The sequence below is a fragment of the Dryobates pubescens genome, chromosome 20 (assembly GCF_014839835.1).
Source record: "Dryobates pubescens isolate bDryPub1 chromosome 20, bDryPub1.pri, whole genome shotgun sequence".
NCBI classification, from domain to species: Eukaryota; Metazoa; Chordata; class Aves; order Piciformes; family Picidae; genus Dryobates; species Dryobates pubescens.
Genome location: NC_071631.1, coordinates 3,535,863 through 3,556,525, shown reverse-complemented (window position 1 = coordinate 3,556,525; position 20,663 = coordinate 3,535,863). Strand labels below are relative to the sequence as shown.

The 20,663-nt window shown below is 46.0% G+C and overlaps 1 protein-coding gene across 5 annotated transcripts in view; it reads right to left on the bottom strand.

Annotated features, from left to right (window-relative positions):
- ZMYM4 (zinc finger MYM-type containing 4) overlaps positions 1-8,856 on the bottom strand; it is a 48,230-nt gene extending 39,374 nt beyond the window's left edge. For 4 of the 5 annotated variants that reach the window (XM_054170315.1, XM_054170316.1, XM_054170318.1 and 1 more), the window contains exon 1: positions 8,660-8,856. In XM_054170315.1, coding sequence (XP_054026290.1) covers positions 8,660-8,701 — 42 coding nt within the window. In that variant the 5' untranslated portion in view covers positions 8,702-8,856. Of the gene's footprint in view, positions 1-183; positions 257-1,942; positions 1,988-8,659 lie in introns of those variants that run through there. The other variant, XM_054170317.1, reaches the window with a different exon arrangement.
- Positions 8,857-20,663: the final 11,807 nt, after the last annotated feature.

Here is a 20,663-nt window from a genome sequence, read left to right as displayed (position 1 = left end):
AGTTTTGATATCAAAGCAGCTCTTGCACACTTTTGAGATCCAGAGTACCTGTAGGGAAGTATTCTAGGTTCTACCACAACCCTGGTTAACTTACACATCCAAACCCCAGGGATTCCTCCTCCTCTGGTGATAACAAATTTTTCAATAGTAGGTGACCAACCCAGATGATTAGGAAAGAAATACCTTTGGCAGTCTGGGTCTCTCTAACTGTTTCAGTCAAAGAAATGACAACATGCACTTCAGCACCAGGGGCCACCTGCAAGAGTGCATTAGGGACTACCATAAATATTTCAGACAAGTTGCAAAACACTTACAATCTACCTGGAAGGAATCCCAACCACAAGGTCAACCTCAGAAACCCTGAAGCAAACCCTGTTTTGCTTCTCTTCTCTTTCTTTTGTGAAGCTACCAAAATAAGAGATCATCTGGGGCTGGACTAGATGATCTTTGGAAGTCCTTTCCAACCCCTAACATTTTGTGACTCTGTGATCTTGAATATATTTTCTTCCTTTAAAAGGCTTTAGGGTACAGCAGAAGATCTGTGACTGTGCTCAAAAGCTTCCACAGGAACAGCATCTGAGAAACCAAACATCTAAGTCTAGTCTAACATCTAGTCTCATCTAAGCCACCATCTAGTTTCTGATGAACTGCACCAGCACTCTCCCACATGGTGTAAATCCAAAGAGAGGAAACTAGGGGGAAGTGTTTGCATGCTTGTGTGTGCAGCCATATACACACAAACAGATATAGATAGAGGTATATCAAATACATTACTCATTCCCTAACAGCCTATAACTGGCCTGTACCCTGAAATGAGGGCTCATACACTTTTATTTTTCCTGAAGCTCAATTACAAATACCTCTACTCCCCTCCTGAATTATCTTCCAGTTTTCTTTAATGCCATCTCAGGAGGAAACAAGGCTCTGAGCAACCTGGTCTAGTGGAAGGTGTCCCAGCCCATGGCAGGGAGGCTGGAACTAATGATCTTTAATGTCCCTTCCAACCTAAACCATTCTATGAATCTATAACTTAGTAGGATTCTTGAGAGGCAAATATGGAACTGATTCTCCAGCTGGAACTTGCTTTTCTGACAAACCCCAGAAAAGGCACCTCAATACCCCAGATTAAGTATCAGGACCAGAAAGTTTTCTGTTAAAATACTTTGGGCTTCAACTCCTCTGCTCAGTCCTCCAAACACACTTGCAGTTGTAAAATAAAACTGAAGAATATCATATTTTAAAACACTTTCCTTCTATCACTTTGTCTAATATCTTGCCAGAGGAAAAAAAAACAACAACTAATGATGTGCTAAAAATAACTTAGTTCTTTGAAGCAGTGAGCACTTCCTAAGAGTTTAGGACAGAACAGCTTAAGTCTGATATCAGCAAAATCAACTGCTTTATATTCATCTTTCTTAGGGAGTCTGCCTCATGAGCCACCACTGCACACAAAGCCATGCCCTGCCTTTTCAGGTTGGCATAAATAAGCAAATCAAACATACAGAAATGGTGATGAAAAAAATTGAGAACCCCTGGAAGAAATGTGGTTTCATTGAAATTAACTCCCCCTTACATTAAGACAGCACTGCTTTTATTAAATAGAAATCCTTCCACTAGGTATGCCACCATTTTATTTTTTTACAGTTATGTTTTGGACCCAAGTGGTGTGTCACATCCTCAGCACCTGGAGCAGTGACAGAAGGACACTGGCTTTACACTTTCATACCACATGCTCATTTGAAACAACTAAAAACCTGTTCAAACACTTCAATGGCATTTAAAGTTGCCACAGCATCCACAAATCCAAAAAGTGAATAGATGATTTTTGTGCAGTATCAGGAGAGAAGCTGCCTAAGGCTACAACCTTGTTTTCTATGCAAAATAGAGAATTTATGTTAAAAAAAAGCACCAACAACAAAACCCAAACAACAGCTTTACATACACAGGCACTTGTCTTTCTAGCAAGCCTTTTGAAGTTGGATCCTAGGTTTTACTGCATCCATGAGCAAACTGTGGAAAGGAAGCAGATGTTAAGAAAGCTGCAATTCAAACCAGTGAGAGATGATTCTCAGTTTCTTGTCTGTAGTTTCCTTGTCCCTCCAGACACAGCCTAACCCTCCCACTTCAGAATCATTGCACTGAAAAGGAAGACACCGTTTTAAAAGAAGGAAATAAATAAAAGCATCACTTAAATTGCTATGTTTTTGAAGCAGGTGTGCAGTGCCCAGGAAGCATCCCCTGACCTTTTCCACATGGCATCCCTGGGAGGGATGCCAGGCAGGCAGCCAGCCAGCCGCGCTGCACCTCCGCGACGGCAAAACTCTGCCGTACAAGCAGGATTCGGCAGCGGGGCTCTCCCAGGGCTGCTTTTCCCCTCAAAACCCAGACAAGAGCTACGGATTCATACCTTCGGAGCACCTAGGGAGGGAAGTGCAGAGGGTAACAAAGAGACAGGCTGCTGCAGATACCTGCTACAGGAAAAGAACGGCTGCGGCAGGAAGAGAACCCGGCGGGGTCAAGCGAGCCATAGAGCTGGGTGTGCGGAGCTGGGCCTGCAGAGCCCCCTAGCCGCCCCGGCTCCAGGCTGGACCTCCACAATAGATGGACAAACAGACAGACAGCCGTGAGCCTGGCACCCGTGAGTCTGCTGGCAGGGGGGTCACAGGTCACTCTTTATGGGGGTGCACGGCTGTGTGTGTGGGGGGGGGACAGACTGAGCCTGGCAGCTCCTGCAAGCTGCATCCTGCTGCACACTCAAGCCTCTGAAAGATTAATTTTGACCTAGTCTAGGGGTAATTAAACGGATACTAGGAGGGCTGGGGTTTTAATGGCAAGTCCCAAACAATCCTCTGTACGTGTAGAAAGACAAAGACAGGCATTTCTCAGTCTCTCTCGAGGCTTTCTGTTCATGAAAAGGTTTTCCCTTGCACCTCATTTAAGCATCTTTGACTTTTACGTTTCAGGAAAGAAGCTCCAGGCTCACGCTGCTGCCCTTTTCCTTTCTGCAGTCTGAGAATTCTGAATGATTCACCAGAAATCCTGGGGAGCCATTTCCCCTTTTTCTGCCATTCCTGATTTTTCTGAGTATTCCCAGTCCAATTCCACACACAGTCCCTCCCTGCCCACCTTACGGTTTCCACAGCCACCCAAGCTGCGCGCTCCATGGGGCCATGGAGAGGAGCCTGTCGAACGCACACAAAGTTAAGAGCATGCCTCACTTTTTCTGAATGACAAAAACCAGAGGGGGATCAGAGCTCTCCTCCCATCCCACCCACAATTACAAGGGTTTGAAAAGACAGCAGCCCCACAGGGGGAAGGTTTCACCTTGCAGTGTTTTTTGCGGAGGCACCAGGGTTTGATCTGCTGATCTGAAGCCCGCCAGACGTGTGGGCTTTGTAAATTAGCAGACACACACAAAGCACACCTGAAGCAAACAAACCCAGACATCCACAAGAAAGGCTTATTTAATTTTTTTATGCAATTTCTCCCCTCAAACCCTCACCCCTGGCTACACACTGAACTTTCCAATTGCTGATTAAGTCACCACAAGCAACCGCTGGGATTTTGGTTACGCTAAAGGGAGCTGAAATCAGGAAATTTCCTATTTTCACAGATTCATAGAATGGTTTGGGTTGGAAAGGACCTTTAAAGAGCACCTAGTTCCAACCCCTTGCCATGGGCAGGGACACCTTCCACTAGCCCAGGTTGCTCAAGGCCTCATCCAACCTGGCCTTCAACACCTCCAGGGAAGAGGCATCCACAAGCTCCCTGGGAAACCTGTTCCAGTGTTTCCCCACCCTCACTGGAAAGAAAGTCTTTCTAGTATCTAGTCTGAATCTCCCCTCTTCCAGCTTCCATCCATTCCATCTCTCCCTATCACCACAAGCCCTTGCAAAATGTCCCTCCCCAGCCTTCTTGTAGGTCTCCTTCAGGTACTGAAGTTACATGGATGTAAAAAAATCACTAACACCAGAGCAGGGTCCATTACCCTAAGGACCTTAAGTTTCTGCTGTGATACTCAGCAAGTAACTATTTCAAACCAAGTATTTTCAGTTCAGGTACACAATTGAGCACCCCACAAGAAAGACAGCACTTTTCAGACAACAAACATATACTTTGAGCCAAAGCTTTCAAAAGTATAGCTATTTAGAGATTATATTCTGCAAAGCACACAATCCCCTTAATACCATTTAATTCAGAAGCTGAGTAGCTCATTAATAGAGCTACCCATCACCATGGCTTCTAAGGGGATGCCAGTTAATATCATACAACTAAGAATCAAGGAGGGTAACAATTTGGGGTGGAGGACCACCACCACAACCTTGGAAAGATCCCTGTACTCAATGCCTCCCCTGAGAGCACAATTAACCATGCAGTAATTGCTTGCTACTAATTATGATACCAATAGGAAAAAAAAAACCAAAACCAAACCCAAACCACCCACCTCTGTAGATTAATCTTTAGAGAAAGTTAAACATGTAGGAAACCTGTTGTCTGCTCCTCATTATAATTTGGCCTCAAATAAGAAGCCTACAAGATGGCTCTGCATGCAAATGAGGAGAACTTACAACTGCAGCACCTTCTGCTTGTTGATAAACACAGCAGGGCTGATCAGCCCTCCCTCACAGAATGGTTTATACGTTAATGGGCCCACACTTGGTGAATCATCTCATCTACCAGTAGGTACTGCAAGTCTTTTCCCTTCTTCTGAGAGTTCAGTGCCAACAACAATCAGTGGTGAAGGCTGGAGAGCCTCACTGTATATTCTCTTCTCTCTATTTCACTATTTCTGCCCTTAAAGAGAGTAAAGTAATCGTGATCTACTTTATTCTTCAAAGTACTTTCCTAACTCAGGCTTCTGCTGTGCCTGTTCCACTTTTCTTCCACATTCCTGTATAGTTCTATGGTATTCTTCTCTCCTGCTCTCCCAAAGACTTCCTCTTTATAAGATGGCTACAATTCCAGTCCCATATGTAGCTGTTGCCCTGGTTGGCTTCCACCTTTTCCTGTAAGAAGTGGTTGTTACAAGAGGCAGCTTAATAGGACCTTCTACTTTCTTTGCAGATATTGCTACAAGTATTCAAGGCTCCAAGGCTCTTTGGAAAGAAATGTCTGAACAGCTGTAAAAACAGGCAGAAAAACCTTCTAGTGATGTGATCAAAGCCCCTCAGCAAAACTCCTGTGATTCCTTCACCAAGGGCTCAAGAGCTGCCCTGTTACATGAACAAACAGCACACGTCTGCAAGGACACCAACAGCTATCACAACACGCCACTAAAAACACTGACCCAGGTCTGCCTGATCCTTCTGCCTGCAAATAATTGATGGAGCTGAAGTTTGCCTTACCCTAGTCAAACTTTCTCAAAGCATATGTAACCAACCCATCTGAGACAGAAATTTTTGACAGAAACCACTAAAAAGCTGTGTTTTCTCATAGAGCACTTAACACATCCTAGCAGGAAATATTAAGCATCACAAAGACTTAGTAACAGCCTGCCTTAACTAAACTCTGTTTCATAAAAGCCTTCTTGAGCAAATAACATCATTTAATAAAGAGCAAATCTTCCCATTCACTTTTTAGACTGAACAACTATCAAGATTCAAAAACAGATAAACAAGGTACTCAAAATAACAGAAGACATTTTCTCCTGGAGGACTAACTCTGTACAGTTGTGCTGATTCTGACTCAGGTTCTTCTCACCTCCATTCAGACAAATAAACATTAGTTTATTCAGTTAGTGACTCAGGTTTCCTCTCTTTGCAATGGAAATGAAGAGATTCCTGCAGCAGCAACTCCTCCTGCCCTGGGACTGGGCAAATGGTCTTTCAGAGATTCCCATCTCTTGGCAGAAAGTGCCCAGAGATCAAATGGGTAACTCTTCTACAGCTATAGCTTCCAGAGTAAAGACTGACCTCAAGCTGTACCAGGGGAGGTTTAGGCTGGATATCAGAAGAAACTTCTTCACTGAAAGGGTTCTCAAACCTGCAACAGGCTCCCCAGGGAGGTGGTAGAATCCCCATCCCTGGAGGTGGTTAAAAGATGCAGAGATGTGGTGCTGAGGGCCATGATTTAGCACCAGACTTGGAGGAGTTAGAGAACGGTTGGACTGGATGATCTTAGAGGTCTTTTCCAACCAAAATGATTCTGTGACTGCAATCAGAAAGCATTCATTTCTACACTGCTAAGAAAGCAAAGCAAACAATCTCCTTCCCCAACTCCTTGTCCTGTACTTCTCACCTACAGCACAAGGTGAGACTGCAAACTGTTTCAGCACAGGCACAGCAGGCCGACCCACAGAGGCAACTCTGCAGAAGAGTTCAGGATTCCTGCACCTTGCTGGTGTTCTCCTGCACCACCCTCTCAGGGAGGTTGGCCTTTCTGACCACCACTGTGGGCAGCAAAATCTGAACCATAAGGATTGGGTCTTCAATAACTGCTAATCCTGATGGCTCTCACATCTAAGAACTGAGCTCACTCTGGATCAAAGACTCAGATTTTTGAGGCTCTCCAAGCTCTCAGAAGACTTTAAATCTTTCTCTGAATCTGGAGCAGCTATCAAAAGGGAAAGAGACCAAATGTAAGACTGAAGTCTTGGTTCAATTACCAAAAATCTGATGTAGTCAGCTTTGGTTAGAATGACAACTGATTATCATACCTTTTTAACTAAAAACTTTAAGGGTATGAGAGGAAAAAAAACCCCAACATTAAAACTATCTAATGTACATGTATGCCCTATAATAATACTTCAAGCTACTTTTCAGATACATCTGAAACAGCAAATGTGGCAACCAAAGCTGAAGACATCACAAGTACAGTAAGAACACATCATGCAGGTTTTGGATCAGTACCAGCTCTGCAAAGCAAAGTTATTGTCTTGTAAAAGTTTTACTTCCCTTGAAATTTCTGAGCAGCACTTCCAGAGTCAAAGGAAGAGAGTATGGCAACACAAGTCACCTATTCTAGGTCATGAGGTTAGCTCCAGTATGACACTCAAACTGGTCTCCCTTTTCCTTTCAAGAGCAGCTGGTGACAGCAGATTTCCACCTCTTTCCAACTCAGCTGCCATGTGGTTTTTTGCTTCAGCCTGGTATGAGCTTCTAGAAATAGAGTAAATGCTCCTGGGATCAGCAGCATGCAAGGATTAGCTCATCACCACCTCACATGTACAGCATTCATGAAACACTCCACTGGACCTTCCCAATCACAGAGTTTATTTTAACCTCAAGTTATTCTCCCAGATTGACTCTTGCTCAATCTCTTTTCCATGCTTCCATTGGACAACCAATGAAAAAACTCAAACCTTTCAGGTGTACTCTACCCAACTCCCTCTTCTCTCCCTGTGGGAGCACAATTTTCTTTCTATTACAGGAGGAAAGGCAGAACACAGACAGACATGGAAAGCACAAACAATTCCACTAACATGCTCTGGATGAGGTGTTTTCTGCTGGAGAAACCTTATGTGAAGAGCTGATTGTAGAATAAATGTTAGGAGCAAAACCAGGAGTGAAGTGCAAGAGCACTGCTTTTATACTCTTACAACACTTGTGACATGGATGATGGAAATGATCTGAACAGTCAGTCACTGAGAGAACCCTGAAGAACACTCACTACATAAAACTTGCTCCAAGACTTGTTTAGGGGAAGGCCCACGTGAGTTGGAATGTTTGGAAGGAATGATGGGATCCAACAGTCAGTAAGCAAGAGAAAGCTTGAGCTAACCTCTTCAAGAGTATTTGGAGTGATTTCAGAATTGACTTGAGCTCATGTTCTTGTCTTTCTCAGTGGTGGAGAATGGGAAAACTTCTTCATCTTTGGGAATAGGGAACTGGACAACTCAGTCTTGATGTGGACAATGGAGTCTTCCACACAACTCTAAGTGTGATTTAACCTCACCCCTGTCAGAAAGCTTTCCTTTGAAAGTTGCATACATGCAGGGAAGGACATGACTTCTTGTTAAGATTATTTTGAGGACTGCTTAAAACCTTATTCTCCTTCAGTGGCTACAAGGTGTGGGCCAGAAATATCCTTCCATTTGTTTAGAAGATGAAGTATTTCTTCCAAGTAGACGAGTATTTTCACTGTGCTTACAGACCAAGCTGTGACAATGCCGAGCCAAGTCTCAGGATTAACGTGAGTGCCTAAGACTGGATGAAAACTGCCATCTTGGCTGACCATGGTTTGAGACGGACAATTGAGATTAACTAAAGAGAGCAGCAAGGACATTGTGTTTTAAACCAGGAGATAGTCAGTGACGATGAATCCTAGTTAGCTGTTAGTTTATTATTGATGTCAAGATGCTTACAATAACGATGCCTGGGCACAGACCTTATGGAGAACTAAGAACAAACTAAAGAAACCTTGAGAGGCAGCATGGCTGGGAGGCCAGCGGGGACAGCACTGCTAACCGGCCTGCAGCGAGCAGGCAGCAGCCGCGCACCGGCGGGGGGCCGCCTGTTCCCGGGCTGGAAGGGGATCTCGCACACCGGCTCTGGCTGCTGGCCCCCCCCTTGCCCAGCGGGACTGCCCATTAGGGCCCTGGACAGCGGCGGGAGCCGCGGGGCCTCGCACGCCGCATCCCCGCGGCCGCCCCGGCCCCCTCCCGCCCTGATCCCACCCCCTGACCCCTCCCCTCTGACCTCCCCTCGCGCCCCCCACTCACCCTGCCGCGGGGGCCGGGCCCCTCCTCCTTGGCCTCCGCCATGTTGCGCCCCCCCCTCAGCTGTCCCAGCCCGGGCCGAGGGGCCGCGGGGGTCACTCCCTCTCAGCCTTCCCCCCCTCCTTCGGGGGGCGCCGCGGGGAGGGTCCGCGGGGTGCCGAGGCCGACCCCGCGCCGTGCTGCGGCAGGAGGGGGCTGGCGCGGGGGGTCCGGCGGCTCCCTCGGGGCGGCAAGGGAAGGGGGGGGGGGGGGCAGTCGGACCCGCCAGGCCGCGAACCCTCTTAAAGCTGCAACGACAAGCCCAGCGCGGGGCTCCGGCGCGCATGCGCCAGGCGCCTGCGCACGGCTGCGCGGCTCCGCCTCCCGCGCGGCTCCGCGCCGGCGCAGTGCGGCCTCCTCAGGGCCAGGCCCAGTGCTTGCCCCCGAGCGCCGAGGGCAAAGTGGGGGCAGGGGGCTGGAGGTGGTCCAGAGAAGGCGTCCCCTGGGCGGGCTTGGGGCAGGAGGTGTGAGGTTCGACCTAGGATGTGTCACGACCTGGCAGGCCTCGACTGATACTACGGTGGCCACAAGGCTTGTGGCCTTATGGCATGGCTGCCAGGCCTGGTATGTGGTGGAGACTGGTGGTGGTGACCCGCTGTGGTTCTGTGGGCAGGTTGTGCCTCACCTCACTTCTTCAGGCCTTGATGTGGTGATGCCACCTCTGCCACGAGGTTACAGCACCCGCCTCATGGTGTGACACCCCCCTGGTGCCGTGTTCACACCATGCTCCCCAGTATCCTGTTTGCCCCTGGACACCCAGCCTTGTGACAAGGCTGCCTCAGGGGATGAATCCAGTGGTGTGGCCCTTTTGGAACGCTCCAGAAGTTGATGCATTGGACTCGAGGCCTTCCTGTTGGAGAGGGTATGTATTTATTCAGCAGGATGCTCAACACAATACAAACCATAATTTAACAAAGCAGTTGTGTTCCTGACCCAGAGCAATGAAAGATTTTAACACACCTTTCAGCCCACTTTTCATTTTGTGCTATGAAGACTTGAAGCTCGCTCTTCCTGTGCTGAATCTACCACAGTGGTTTCGAGGGCACCACAGGAGTATGTGCAGGACATTGGGCTTGTTCCCTTTATTGGAATCAACCTGAGAATATGGAGCTGTCTGGTTTTTGTTTGTTATGCCTCTGCATTATTACTCATGAATGGAGCATTATGGAATTTTGGTCTATTTTTAGTTGATTTAACATTTGTTGCTACAACTGTAAACCAGCCATGTTTTTTAACGTTGGAATGGATGGTTTCTATTTGACCACATTTTCCCTCATCTGGTCTTGATCAAAAGTTCATATATGGGTTGTTTCCACAGATGCTGAAAACTTAATGCCATGAAGATTTGCATATCTGTTTAAGCTGAAATACCTGAGAGAGAGGACATATTTTGTCCACAGAAATCAGCCTGACCTTTCAAAGTTAAAACTTTAAAGCTTTGTAATGTTGCTTGTCATTTCCCTGCTTTCTAGTAATCAAGACTCTGGCCTGTTGGGGCAGGGGGGGGAAGTGAAACTGTGTGTAAGATACAGATTGTTGCCTTTTTGTACTGTGAACAGTGTCAAACATTAGCAGCACCCACGAGTGGTTCATAAGAACAATGTGTTCCCCTCTCCTTACTACTTAAATAATCTAACTGCTAATTAAAACTTTGTCTTCCAGAGAAATGGATGCTTCCTAACTTTACCTGATTTGCATAATTTAAAAGTGGTATTGAATAGAATAGAATTAACCAGGTTGGAAAAGACCTTTGAGATCATCCAGTCCAACCTATCACCCCACACCATCTAATCAACTGAACCATGGCACCAAGCACCCCATCCAGGCTCTAAGCAGCAGCCACATTTCAGTGGGGATTGAAGCAATCTTTAAGTTAACACTGTCCTTCACAGGATCACCATGGCTGGGAAGGACCTCTATGATCATCAAGTCCAAACATTATCTAACTCAACCAGGGCCAAAAATCAACTGGCCTAAAGTGTGAGAACCATTTAGGACACTCTGTTGAGTCTCTCATTGAAGGTGACTGCATGGCACTGACAGTGAAATAATTAATGTAATAATTGAATCACTTAGGAATAATGCTTTGCACTCCCATGTTAATCCTCATCCCTAAGTATATAATTAGTCTAGCTGCTGAATTATTTTGTGGAATTTCATCAAGAATTTGGGATTTTTTTTAATGACAAAAGATGTTTGAGGTAAACTGTGGGCTTGATGTGTAGTAATGGCTCAAAAAGTGCTATGATCCTTAGATAGCTCCAGGAGAGAAGAATGAATATTTTGACACAAAATAGTAACAATAAAATAAGTAAAAGAAAAAACTTAATGTTTATATTGGTGTTGTGGTTGAAATAGCTAAAGATTCTGATTAGTGTAAATGGAGAGCTGCCACATGTCAGGGTTCCCTCTGCCACGGCCACTGGTGCCCTGAGGAGTTGTCAGGACACGTGGCTGTGGTTCATAAAGGGCCTCTGGGCTGGCAGAGATCTCCCATGAGCATGTGGGCAGCAGCACAGATGTGCTGCACATGTGCACATCATCTGAACACTGAAAATGCACATTTCTTTGACTGGGATTTTCTAGGAAGGCAGAAATTAGAGCGAGGAAAAAAAGAGGCAATAGCCCTTTTAGAAATGTTTATTACCTAACAATGAATAACAAGGCTGCAAATCCAAATATTCAGAAGGAAAAGACCTTAAAAGACCAGGTTGGTTTATGAGTTATGATCTTAAGGATACAAACTTGCTTTTTCTTCTTGCCCCATAATTTCTGAGCTATTAAAGTGCACTGCCATCACAGTTTCAGCCTGCAGCTTAGAAAGTTTAGGGGGGAGGGGAAGAGTTGTTTGTTTTCTTGGTTTAATTAATCCTGTATTTTCTTACAATCACAACTCCAAATGCTGAGGCATTCAGAATAACCTCAGCTACCACCAGACTTCCAGTAATGTCCCAAGACTTGACTAAATTGCTGCAACTTCTTGGAGGGCTGCATTGTAAATGTCCGTAGTTTTCCCAAATGGCAATTGTGTGTAACTTGTTCAAGCATGCTGAGGGGAACCAACATCTTTATTTCATTCCATGGTTGTCAGGAGTAAATTAGGGAGTGGATGGAAATATTTGAACTTTCAACATGCAACTGCAAATGCTTTCAGACCACTGAACTAAATATTTTGTCAGAAATAGATCCTGCCATTAAAACAGATGATAGTAAGCCATATGCTGTTGAAAGTCTGTGCCTGATGGAAGGTTTGCTGTGGGCAGACGAGAGGGTGACAGTAAGTGTGGACCATTTGATTCTATAATTAAATATACAGTTCTCATAGAATCAGTGAGGTTGGAAGAGACCTCTTAAGATTATCAGATCCTGCAAAGACTTGGACAATCTTAAGTGAAAACACAGCAATTGTGGCTTCTGTATTGTTGAACTTGGGAGTCAATGACCTCACGCATAGCGGGCAAAACGAAGCTTCTGCAAGAGTTTGGGTTGGTCTGGTTTTGGTGGGTCAGGAGCATTTGTGGGTTTTTTAATAGAAAACACAGTTTTGACCAAAATGTGTGGTCCCAAACCTGAAAGCAGTGGTAGATGGATAGATAAATAGACAAATAGTCATGGATTTAAGCTTGAAGAAGGTAGATTTAAACTTCATATTAGAAAGTCTTTACAGCGAGGTTGGTGAGGCGCTGGAACAGGTTGCCCAGGGAGGTCATGAATGCCCCCTCCCTGGAGGTGTTGAAGGCCAGGTTGGATGAGGCCTTGAGCAACCTGGTCCAGTGGAAGGTGCCCTGTGCATGGCAGGGAGTGGGAACTGGATGACCTTCCAACCCAAACCATTCTATGATTTAAGATTGGATCAACCCTGGTGTGCTCCGGAGGCATCTCTCAGCCCATTCTCTGAACACGGCATGGGAAGTAGAGCAAGAATCTTTCCAGCTTGTTCAGACCTGACTGACTTTTGACTCAAAGTGAACTGTATATGTGCTTAGGGGGCTAAAAAAGACAGAAATGCCTGGATTATGCAGGGATAAGATAAAATTGTTCCACGGTATCGTTTTTGAATGGCTCTTTAATTTACCCCTGGAGTGCCCATATGATAATCTGCTGCACGATTCTGCATGAGACTGTTCCTCTATAAACCAGTGACATTTAAAAAAGAAACTATGAAACTCCTTTCAGATGCAGACTGCAGTTCACTGAGCTGGATGAATGATCTTTCCACATCCCCAGGGGCGAGCACAGCTGAATATAGATCACCCAGAAAACCTGCCAGCCCTATCAACAGAGATCCAGGCACTCCAGCACAGAGTCTCTGCAGAGAATTGCAGTTGCAGGTGCTTACAGTGTTGCTGCCTGGCTTTGGGGCCAAACACAAATGAACAACAATGAATAATCTTGGTCTCAGTGAACTCAGTGAGCATCCAGATAGGACAGGCTTTGTAAGGCAGGCTGTTGTGTACTTTGGGATTAGAGGAAGTGGCCTCAAGTTGCATCAGGGGAGGTTGATGTTGGATCTTAGAAGAAACTTCTTCACTGAAAGGGTTCTCCAACACTGCAATGGGGTCCCCAGGGTGGTGGTGGAATCCCCATCCCTGGAGGCGTTTAGAAGATGAAGAGATATGGTGCTGAGGGACATGATTTAGCACCAGCTTTGGCAGAGTTACAGAATGGACTGGATGATGTTACAGAGCTTTTCCAAACAAACCAGTTCTGGGGTTCTATGTTATACCCACGTTGAGTCTGGTCTAGGCAAACTAAAACCTGGCAGCTTTATTTCCCACCCTCCCTACTTGTCCCTCGCAGCCAGAGGTACCTCACCAGTGGAGCAGTAGTGACAGCTCTGGAGGAGCTGAGCAGCCACAGCCTTTTCTGTCCCAGGGATAGGCGGAGCTGCTGAAACCTCTTCCTTTTAGGTGGCTCTGAACTACAAATGCTTCCAAGGCAAGGCTGTAATGGCATAAACAAAACCAGTGAATATTTCAGTGGAAAAGCAATTGCTAGTGGATTCTCCCCTTGGGGGCTGAGCAGAATGGGAGGAGAGGCAGTCTGGGGGCCAGCAGTGAGGTAGGTTTGTCTCCAAGCTCTGGAGCTGCTCTGGCTTTGTCTGCCCATAACACGGGGCTGGCTCTGCAGGCAAGATTTGCATTTCACTGGCGCTGGTGATGTCAGGGGCCCGCATCTGTGATGTCCCCGGGGCTGCGAGGACAAAGGGGAGCAGGAGGCTCGGAAACAACAAAGATGAAGGAAAGAGAAAAGCCAAGTTTTAAACAGCAGTGCATCCAGCCTGCTTAGTCATAGATAGACAAACGCAGGAGGGCTGGCAGAGGCCTATTTTCATCCTGAAACTCCTCCTCACGTCCTAGACTTGCTGGGCTGTGTTTGCTGTTGAGATAATATCCCCTTCCCCCACCACCCACAGATTACTGAAGGAGCAGCCGTTGCAAAAGGAAGGAGGAAAAAAAAAAGGCAGCAGTTGCCTTGCTCTGCCTGCAGGAGAAATGTCAGGAAGTGTCTGGTGGTGGGTGGGATGAAAGGAGGAAGCTGAACTCTAAAGAGAATATTCTAGCTCTGCTCGTGCAGACAAATGCCCCTCTGTATTTCGCTTGATAAGAACATCCAGGAGCAGGTCTTCCTGCGTGCAGGCAGCACGAGAGTGGAGCAGGCACTCTCCTCTCAGGGATTTAGCTGTGTGTGCTGCACTATCCACATGAACTGGGAGGGTGAAAAGCTGTAAACAGCTAGGGAGGAAGACGGGCATCATCAATAATTAATAGTGTCTTTTTGTAATGGGCATGAGCCAATATTAATGCTGAAGTTAATTTCTAGTTGGATGGATTTGTGGGTGTAGATGAATTTTGGACTAGGATTTAAGTTCAGTGCAATCATGCTTTTATTCTAAATTACAATAATTAGAAATCTATTCTACATCTTCTTTTCACATCTGAACAACACAGGCATTTGTTTCCAAACATGCCAGGCATCGGAGGGGTGGGGTGGGGTGGGGTTTGCAGACCAGATATGGCAGTTCTCAGATCCCCAAACTGAATCTGGTTATAAATACAGAAGAAAAAAATGTTTTAATTTGTCCCTGTCCAACCCTTTGGAAATGGGGAAATAAGCTCAGGACACAGATAATGGTAGGGTCCACTGGGTGTCTAAAATCAGAGAGTCAACAGTGATGGAAGGACTTAATTGCAGACATCATGAAATATTTAAAGAGAGTGACCAGCATGGCCCGATGTGGTATCCAGGCTTATTCACCTAGTCCTGTCCTGCAAATGGCTGATGCCACCCACCCTCAGTGACTCACCATCCTTTTTAACTCTTAAAATGGCATCCACAAGCCACTGTTTCTTGCAGCACTTTTGCAGCTTACTTTTTCTACATAGCAATCTATTGTGCAAAAGTCTCTGGCAGGAGCACAAAACTCAGAGGGAGAAGAGAACTTGGTTTTGTAATTCACTACAGACCATCTTATGGTTATCTTTTGTGTGATTCTCATGTTCCCGCTCCTGGAGGTTTCCAATGTTCCCTCTCCTGGAGGTTTCCAACGTTTCCTTTTCTGTGTGAGTTTATGTTTGGGACATAACAGTGGATTTGGAAAAAGAACCCAACAGAATACATCAAGAAGACATTTCCATTCTTCAAATGCTTAAGCCATTCATAGCAGCCTGATGAAATACAGCATTGTGAGGCTGCTCACTCTTTCTGCCCCACTTACATTCTTCACATAGCCAAACATTAACCAGAACTGCAGTTCAGAGCTGTTGGTGTTTTCAGGAAGCTGCTGTTTTCTGTTGAGCACTTACCTGTTGTAAGAACAAAGAACAGGATTCTCTTTAGCAGCTCCCACCTCCCATTCTTGTCACATATGTATTGTCAGTAACAACGTTTGAAATTCTCTTAACGGCAGAAGTGGAAGCTGTTAACTTCAGGGCAGCAGGATAAAGTTTAGTTATGCATATCTTGCTTCTCTCCACAGCTCAAAGAAATGTATAGATTGATGGCTTTGTTGTGAGAGCTGTGCTGTAAGCATCCTTAACTCCAATTGACTTCCCTGGAAGCAGAGGGCTCTTGGAGCCTCTTGGCAGCCAGACTCAAATGTGCTCGAGTGTGCCTGCAGCAGACACGCATGGTGTGTACAAGCATCTCTGCCCACTGGCAGAACACAGCTACTGCTGAGAGAGGAGAAGACTGCCTGCCATGGGAGGGAAAGACTAATTGTTTCAGTGCTCAAGACACCAGATTCCTCTTCTCTGCTTGCTCTGTGTTAGAATAGAATAGAATAGAACAGAACAGAACTAACCAGGTTAGAAAAGACCTTCAAGATCATCAAGTCCAACCTATCACCCACCACTAACTAATCAACTAAACCATGGCACCAAGCACCCCATCCACTCTCTTCTTAAACACCTCCAGTGATGGTGACTCCACCACCTCCCTGGGCAGCACATTCCAGTGTTGCATGATCCTGGACAAGTCACTGGACTTCCCAATCTCAGGCTATGAAGTTAAACATGTTAAAGGAAATTAGATGGTCAGGTACAATGCAGTGGGAGCTGCATGAGCATGAATGATAAGGAGTTGCACTTCTCAGGTTGTAGTAGCTGTCTCTAACATTTCCTTCTTGGTTTCAGCCATTCCACCAATTCTTTTTTCAGGCCCAGTGCTTGTCCCACCCATCTAATCTCACCAACCAAGGCCTTCTTCACACTACAACACAAAGCAGTGTGAGAAAATCCACTGAAGAGTAAAGCAGTGCTCTTGGATCTGCTAAGCAGTGCAAAGTAATTGTAAACAGGCTAGAGCTTCCCCCTGTGATCTTCCTTGCCCATCATGGCAAGGGTAGGGAGAAGAGGGAAAAGGAAAAGAGGGGATATGTCTTGGGAAGTTTCCTGTTACATTTCCTCTCTGGTCTGCTGAATGTTTCTTTCACAGAAAGAAATCTCTTTTATGACTTTGCTGCTAGTTTGGATGCTAGCAGATGCTACTGCAACTTAAGACATTTCAGGAACTTAACTTAGTTCAGAGACATTAGGAATGGGAAATCCTGGCCTTTAACAGAGTCTCCAGCAGAACTGTGGAGTTGCAGTGTCAGCAGTGTTCAGATTGCAGACTTCCCTGCATGTCCAACATTACCTTTATTGCAGACTCTGGAGCCTGATTTGCATCTCTTTTATTCCACTAAGAATCAAGGTTCTATCTGCTGAAATCAATGATGTTTCTGTGCAAAGAAATCAGCCTCTCTGTCCCTCTTTCTAGGCTCTGCATTTGCTTGACTCTCTCTGCAATCTCTTATCTGATCCTGCATCACTTCCACTCAGCTGGGTTAAAAAGTGGCCTACAGGCATATTTGTCATGGTATACAGGAAAAACCTCTTGGAGAGCAGATTTAATCCATGCTTGAGGAGGGAGTAAAAACAGTTCAGGAAGGAGAGAACTCTGATCAAGTGCCACAAGAAAGTTGCTGAGAGCTCTGCTGTGCATTACAGCAGCTATCAGCCACTCCTTCCACCCTGCCACTCAGTTTTATGTACCAGATGTTGCTGTAGGCATTTTGCTTCTTATTCCATAAAAGGTGACACTGTTATTCATGAAACCATCTTGAACTCTAGAACTGTGAAACCATTTGACAGAATTCCCTGCAGTTCCAGCCAGCAGAGCCTGCAGTTGGGCTGTACCTCCTGGCTGCCTCACTGCTCTCATCCCCCTGGTCCACTCCTTTTGCTTCCTGATTTTTCAAATTCCTGAGCATCTCTGGTTCTGTGACATGCTTGAATTTGTACAAACAGCCATTAAACTGTTTCACTCAAGGTCAAAACAGCCCAGGGGATGGCCAGGGAATGCAGACACAGCACCTCCTCACAACATTTAATTGCTCCTTTAGCGGTGGAGCACATTACTGTGATTCATCCAATTTTACTGTTTGTACATGGGACACTTAGAGAACCTCATGGGGTAATTACTCTTAATTAGCAAGTTGGACACATGCCGTTCTTCCCTCCTGCAATCTGCAATTAATAATATAGAGATAATGCAGATTTCTTCTTGCCAGCCTTTTATTTATGTTTAGAGGAGGAGGAAAGGGTTTAGGGAAAAACGATGGAAATCAACCCCCTGCTGAGATCCGTGCCTCTCGCACCTGAAGACCATGCCCTGCAGCAGAGACAGCCAGCAGCTTCAAACGCCTCAGTGTCAGCCTCATTCCCTTTTTCAAATACTCCTCCAAGGCTTGCTACACAGGATCACTGGATGTTAGGGGTTGGAAGGAACCCCTGGAGATCTTCAAGTCCAACCCCCCAGCCAGAGCAGAATCTAGCACAGGTTGCACAGGAATGCATCCAGACAGGGCTGGAAAGTCTCCAGAGAAGGACACTCCACAACCTCTCTGGGCAGCCTGTTCCAGTGCTCTGTGACCCTTACAGTAAAGAAGTTCTTCCTCATGTTGAGATAGAACTTGCTGTGCTGTAGTTTCCATCCATTGCCTCTTGTCCTATCCCAGGGCACAAGTGAACATAGGCTGTCCCTGTCCCTCTCCCTTCCTTCCTGACACCCAGCCCTCAGATATTTATAGACATTTATTAGATCCCCTCTCAGTCTTCTCCTCTCCAGACTAACAGCCCCAGGTCTCTTAGCCTTTCCTCATAAGGCAGTGCTTCAGTTCTTTTGTCATCCTCGTAGCCCTCTGTTGGACTCTCTCAAGTAGATACCTGTTCCTCTTGAGCTGGGGAGCCCAGAAACTGGATGCAATATTCCAGGTGGGGCCTCTCTAGGGCAGAGTAGAGGGGGAGGAGAACCTCCCTCGATCTGCGGGACACACTCCTCTTAATGCACCCCAGGATACCATTGGCCTTTTTCTCTTCAGAAAAGAGAAGTGCTTCTTACTATGGCTCAATTTAGATTAGTCATCAGTTATCCAGGATGAAAAATTTTCAGTAGTTATAACCCTGGTGTTATCTTTTAAGTGGCTATAGGTAGTTTAGAAGAGGGAAGGGGCTTTAGTTCTCCTTTTTTGCTTCTCTCAACAGCCCCCATTAAACTAAACTGATGTATGCTTCAGGTTGTGCCATGGGAGATTTAGGTTGGACATTAGGAATGATTTCTTCCACAAAAGGGAAGAGTCCAGGCTGCCCATGGCAGTACTGGAGTCCCCATCCCTGGAGGAGTTTCAATGCTGTGGTGTTGAGGGATATGGTTTAGTAGTGGACTTCATAGGGTTGGGTCTGGTGATCTTGAAAGTTTTATTTTGCTTTGCTTTGTTTTGTTTTAGTTTGTTTTTCCAGCCTAAAGGATTCTATGATTCTATGTATGTACTAATCTGGATCAGGATGATGTATGGAGAAATGATTTCAGAGAGGCTTCAAATGCTACACAATTGCCAGGAGGAGTTTCCACTCTCCGGCACAGTGTTTATTGACAGTGGGACATACTGGGGAGAACATCTCAAGCTTTCTTCCTCAGGGTTTGTTTTGGTAGGAGAGCAACAGCTGCCTAGTGTGAGTATTTGCAAAATAAGCTTTACCAGAGGTCATTTTGGTTTCAAGTCCTCATAACCACATGGATGTTTCTTTGATTTCAAGCCCATACTGCAGTCACAAAATAGATCATCATATCCCAGCCTCTGCTAGAAAACATGGAAATTCAAAGCTACTTTGTGGACTTCAGCTAGTGGTAGAGACTTTTGCAGAACTGGGAGCAGAATTACACTCTTGATTTATCATAAAGTAGGCTAAAAATTAACAGCTGCCTAAACCGCAGCTGAGTTCTAGTTAGGGCACTTGAAAGGCAAACCCAACCCTTTCACACTCAGAATTTTTTGTTTCCCCAACAGACACAACCAGGTGTGAGGGAGGCAGCTCCAGTTTGCATGCACTGAAAAGCGGTCCCAAATTTCTTCTTCCAGAGCTTTAACCTCTGAGACACCTCGTGGTAGAAACATTTACTGCTGGCAGAGAGGGGCTGGAATCTCGGAGAGAATCCATTTTAAAACAACTTGGGGCTTCCATTCTGCTGCGCTTAAAAGTGGTCGAAGTCATGCAGCCAGGGCAGCGATGAGTTGGGAAAAAAGATCCATTTAGGGTAGATTTTTAGTTAAAAATGTAACACCCCAGAGAGATTAATTTTGTTACTAACAAAGTCAGCCTTTGGCTGCCCAGGGCTTCAGGATGTGTTGATGAGATTTACTGGGTAATACTTTCTCACAATGCCACAGTTACAGTTTCTGTGCAAAATAGAGCAAATATGTGGCTTTCGCTCGGATTTCCTTTGGGGTTTGGTTCTTCAGCCCCGAAACCGAATGTGAAACCTCAGTGGGAGCTTGGGAGGGTGATGGATGGAGACTCATGGAGTGCAAGTATAAACATGCCGTATTGTTGTCACAGCAGCATGGCACCAGCACAACACCCCTGGAAACGATGTTAAAGAGATGGGAAGTACTTTTGGCTTGTTTTCTGTATTAGGTTATGGAACGCAGTGTGAGTTTTCGCAGCTGTTTTATTTTTGAGCTAGGAGTAATTGGTTTACATTGGAGGGGTCTGACATCCACTTTCTTGTCAGGAGATGAGCACGATCGTGGGTTGCTGTTCCAAGGGTTCATTTGGGCTCTTCCCTGTGCACCAAAGGGAGATGAGGAAAAGTGACCCCTCATGTTGGAACCGGCTTTCCACTGCCAGCCTTGGATGAGCATTACGTCAAATTTGCTTTCTTAGTAGAAGCAAATGCTGCCGGCCATGCTAAAGTAGCCAAATGTATTTATTGGCAAAAAGATTTGTTTCACATCTTTTCCAGGCGAAGGCTGTGTCTGCTCGGCGGAGTTGCCACGAGGTCCTGCAACTCGATTCCCTTCGCATCCGAGCGGTCTCCCGTAGCTGGCAGCCAGTCGGAGTGGCCTGCCCTAGTCGGGGGGTTGGGACGCGACCGGGGCCCCAGCCTGCGCGACGCGGAGCCGACCCCGGCCGGCTGGCGGGCTCTC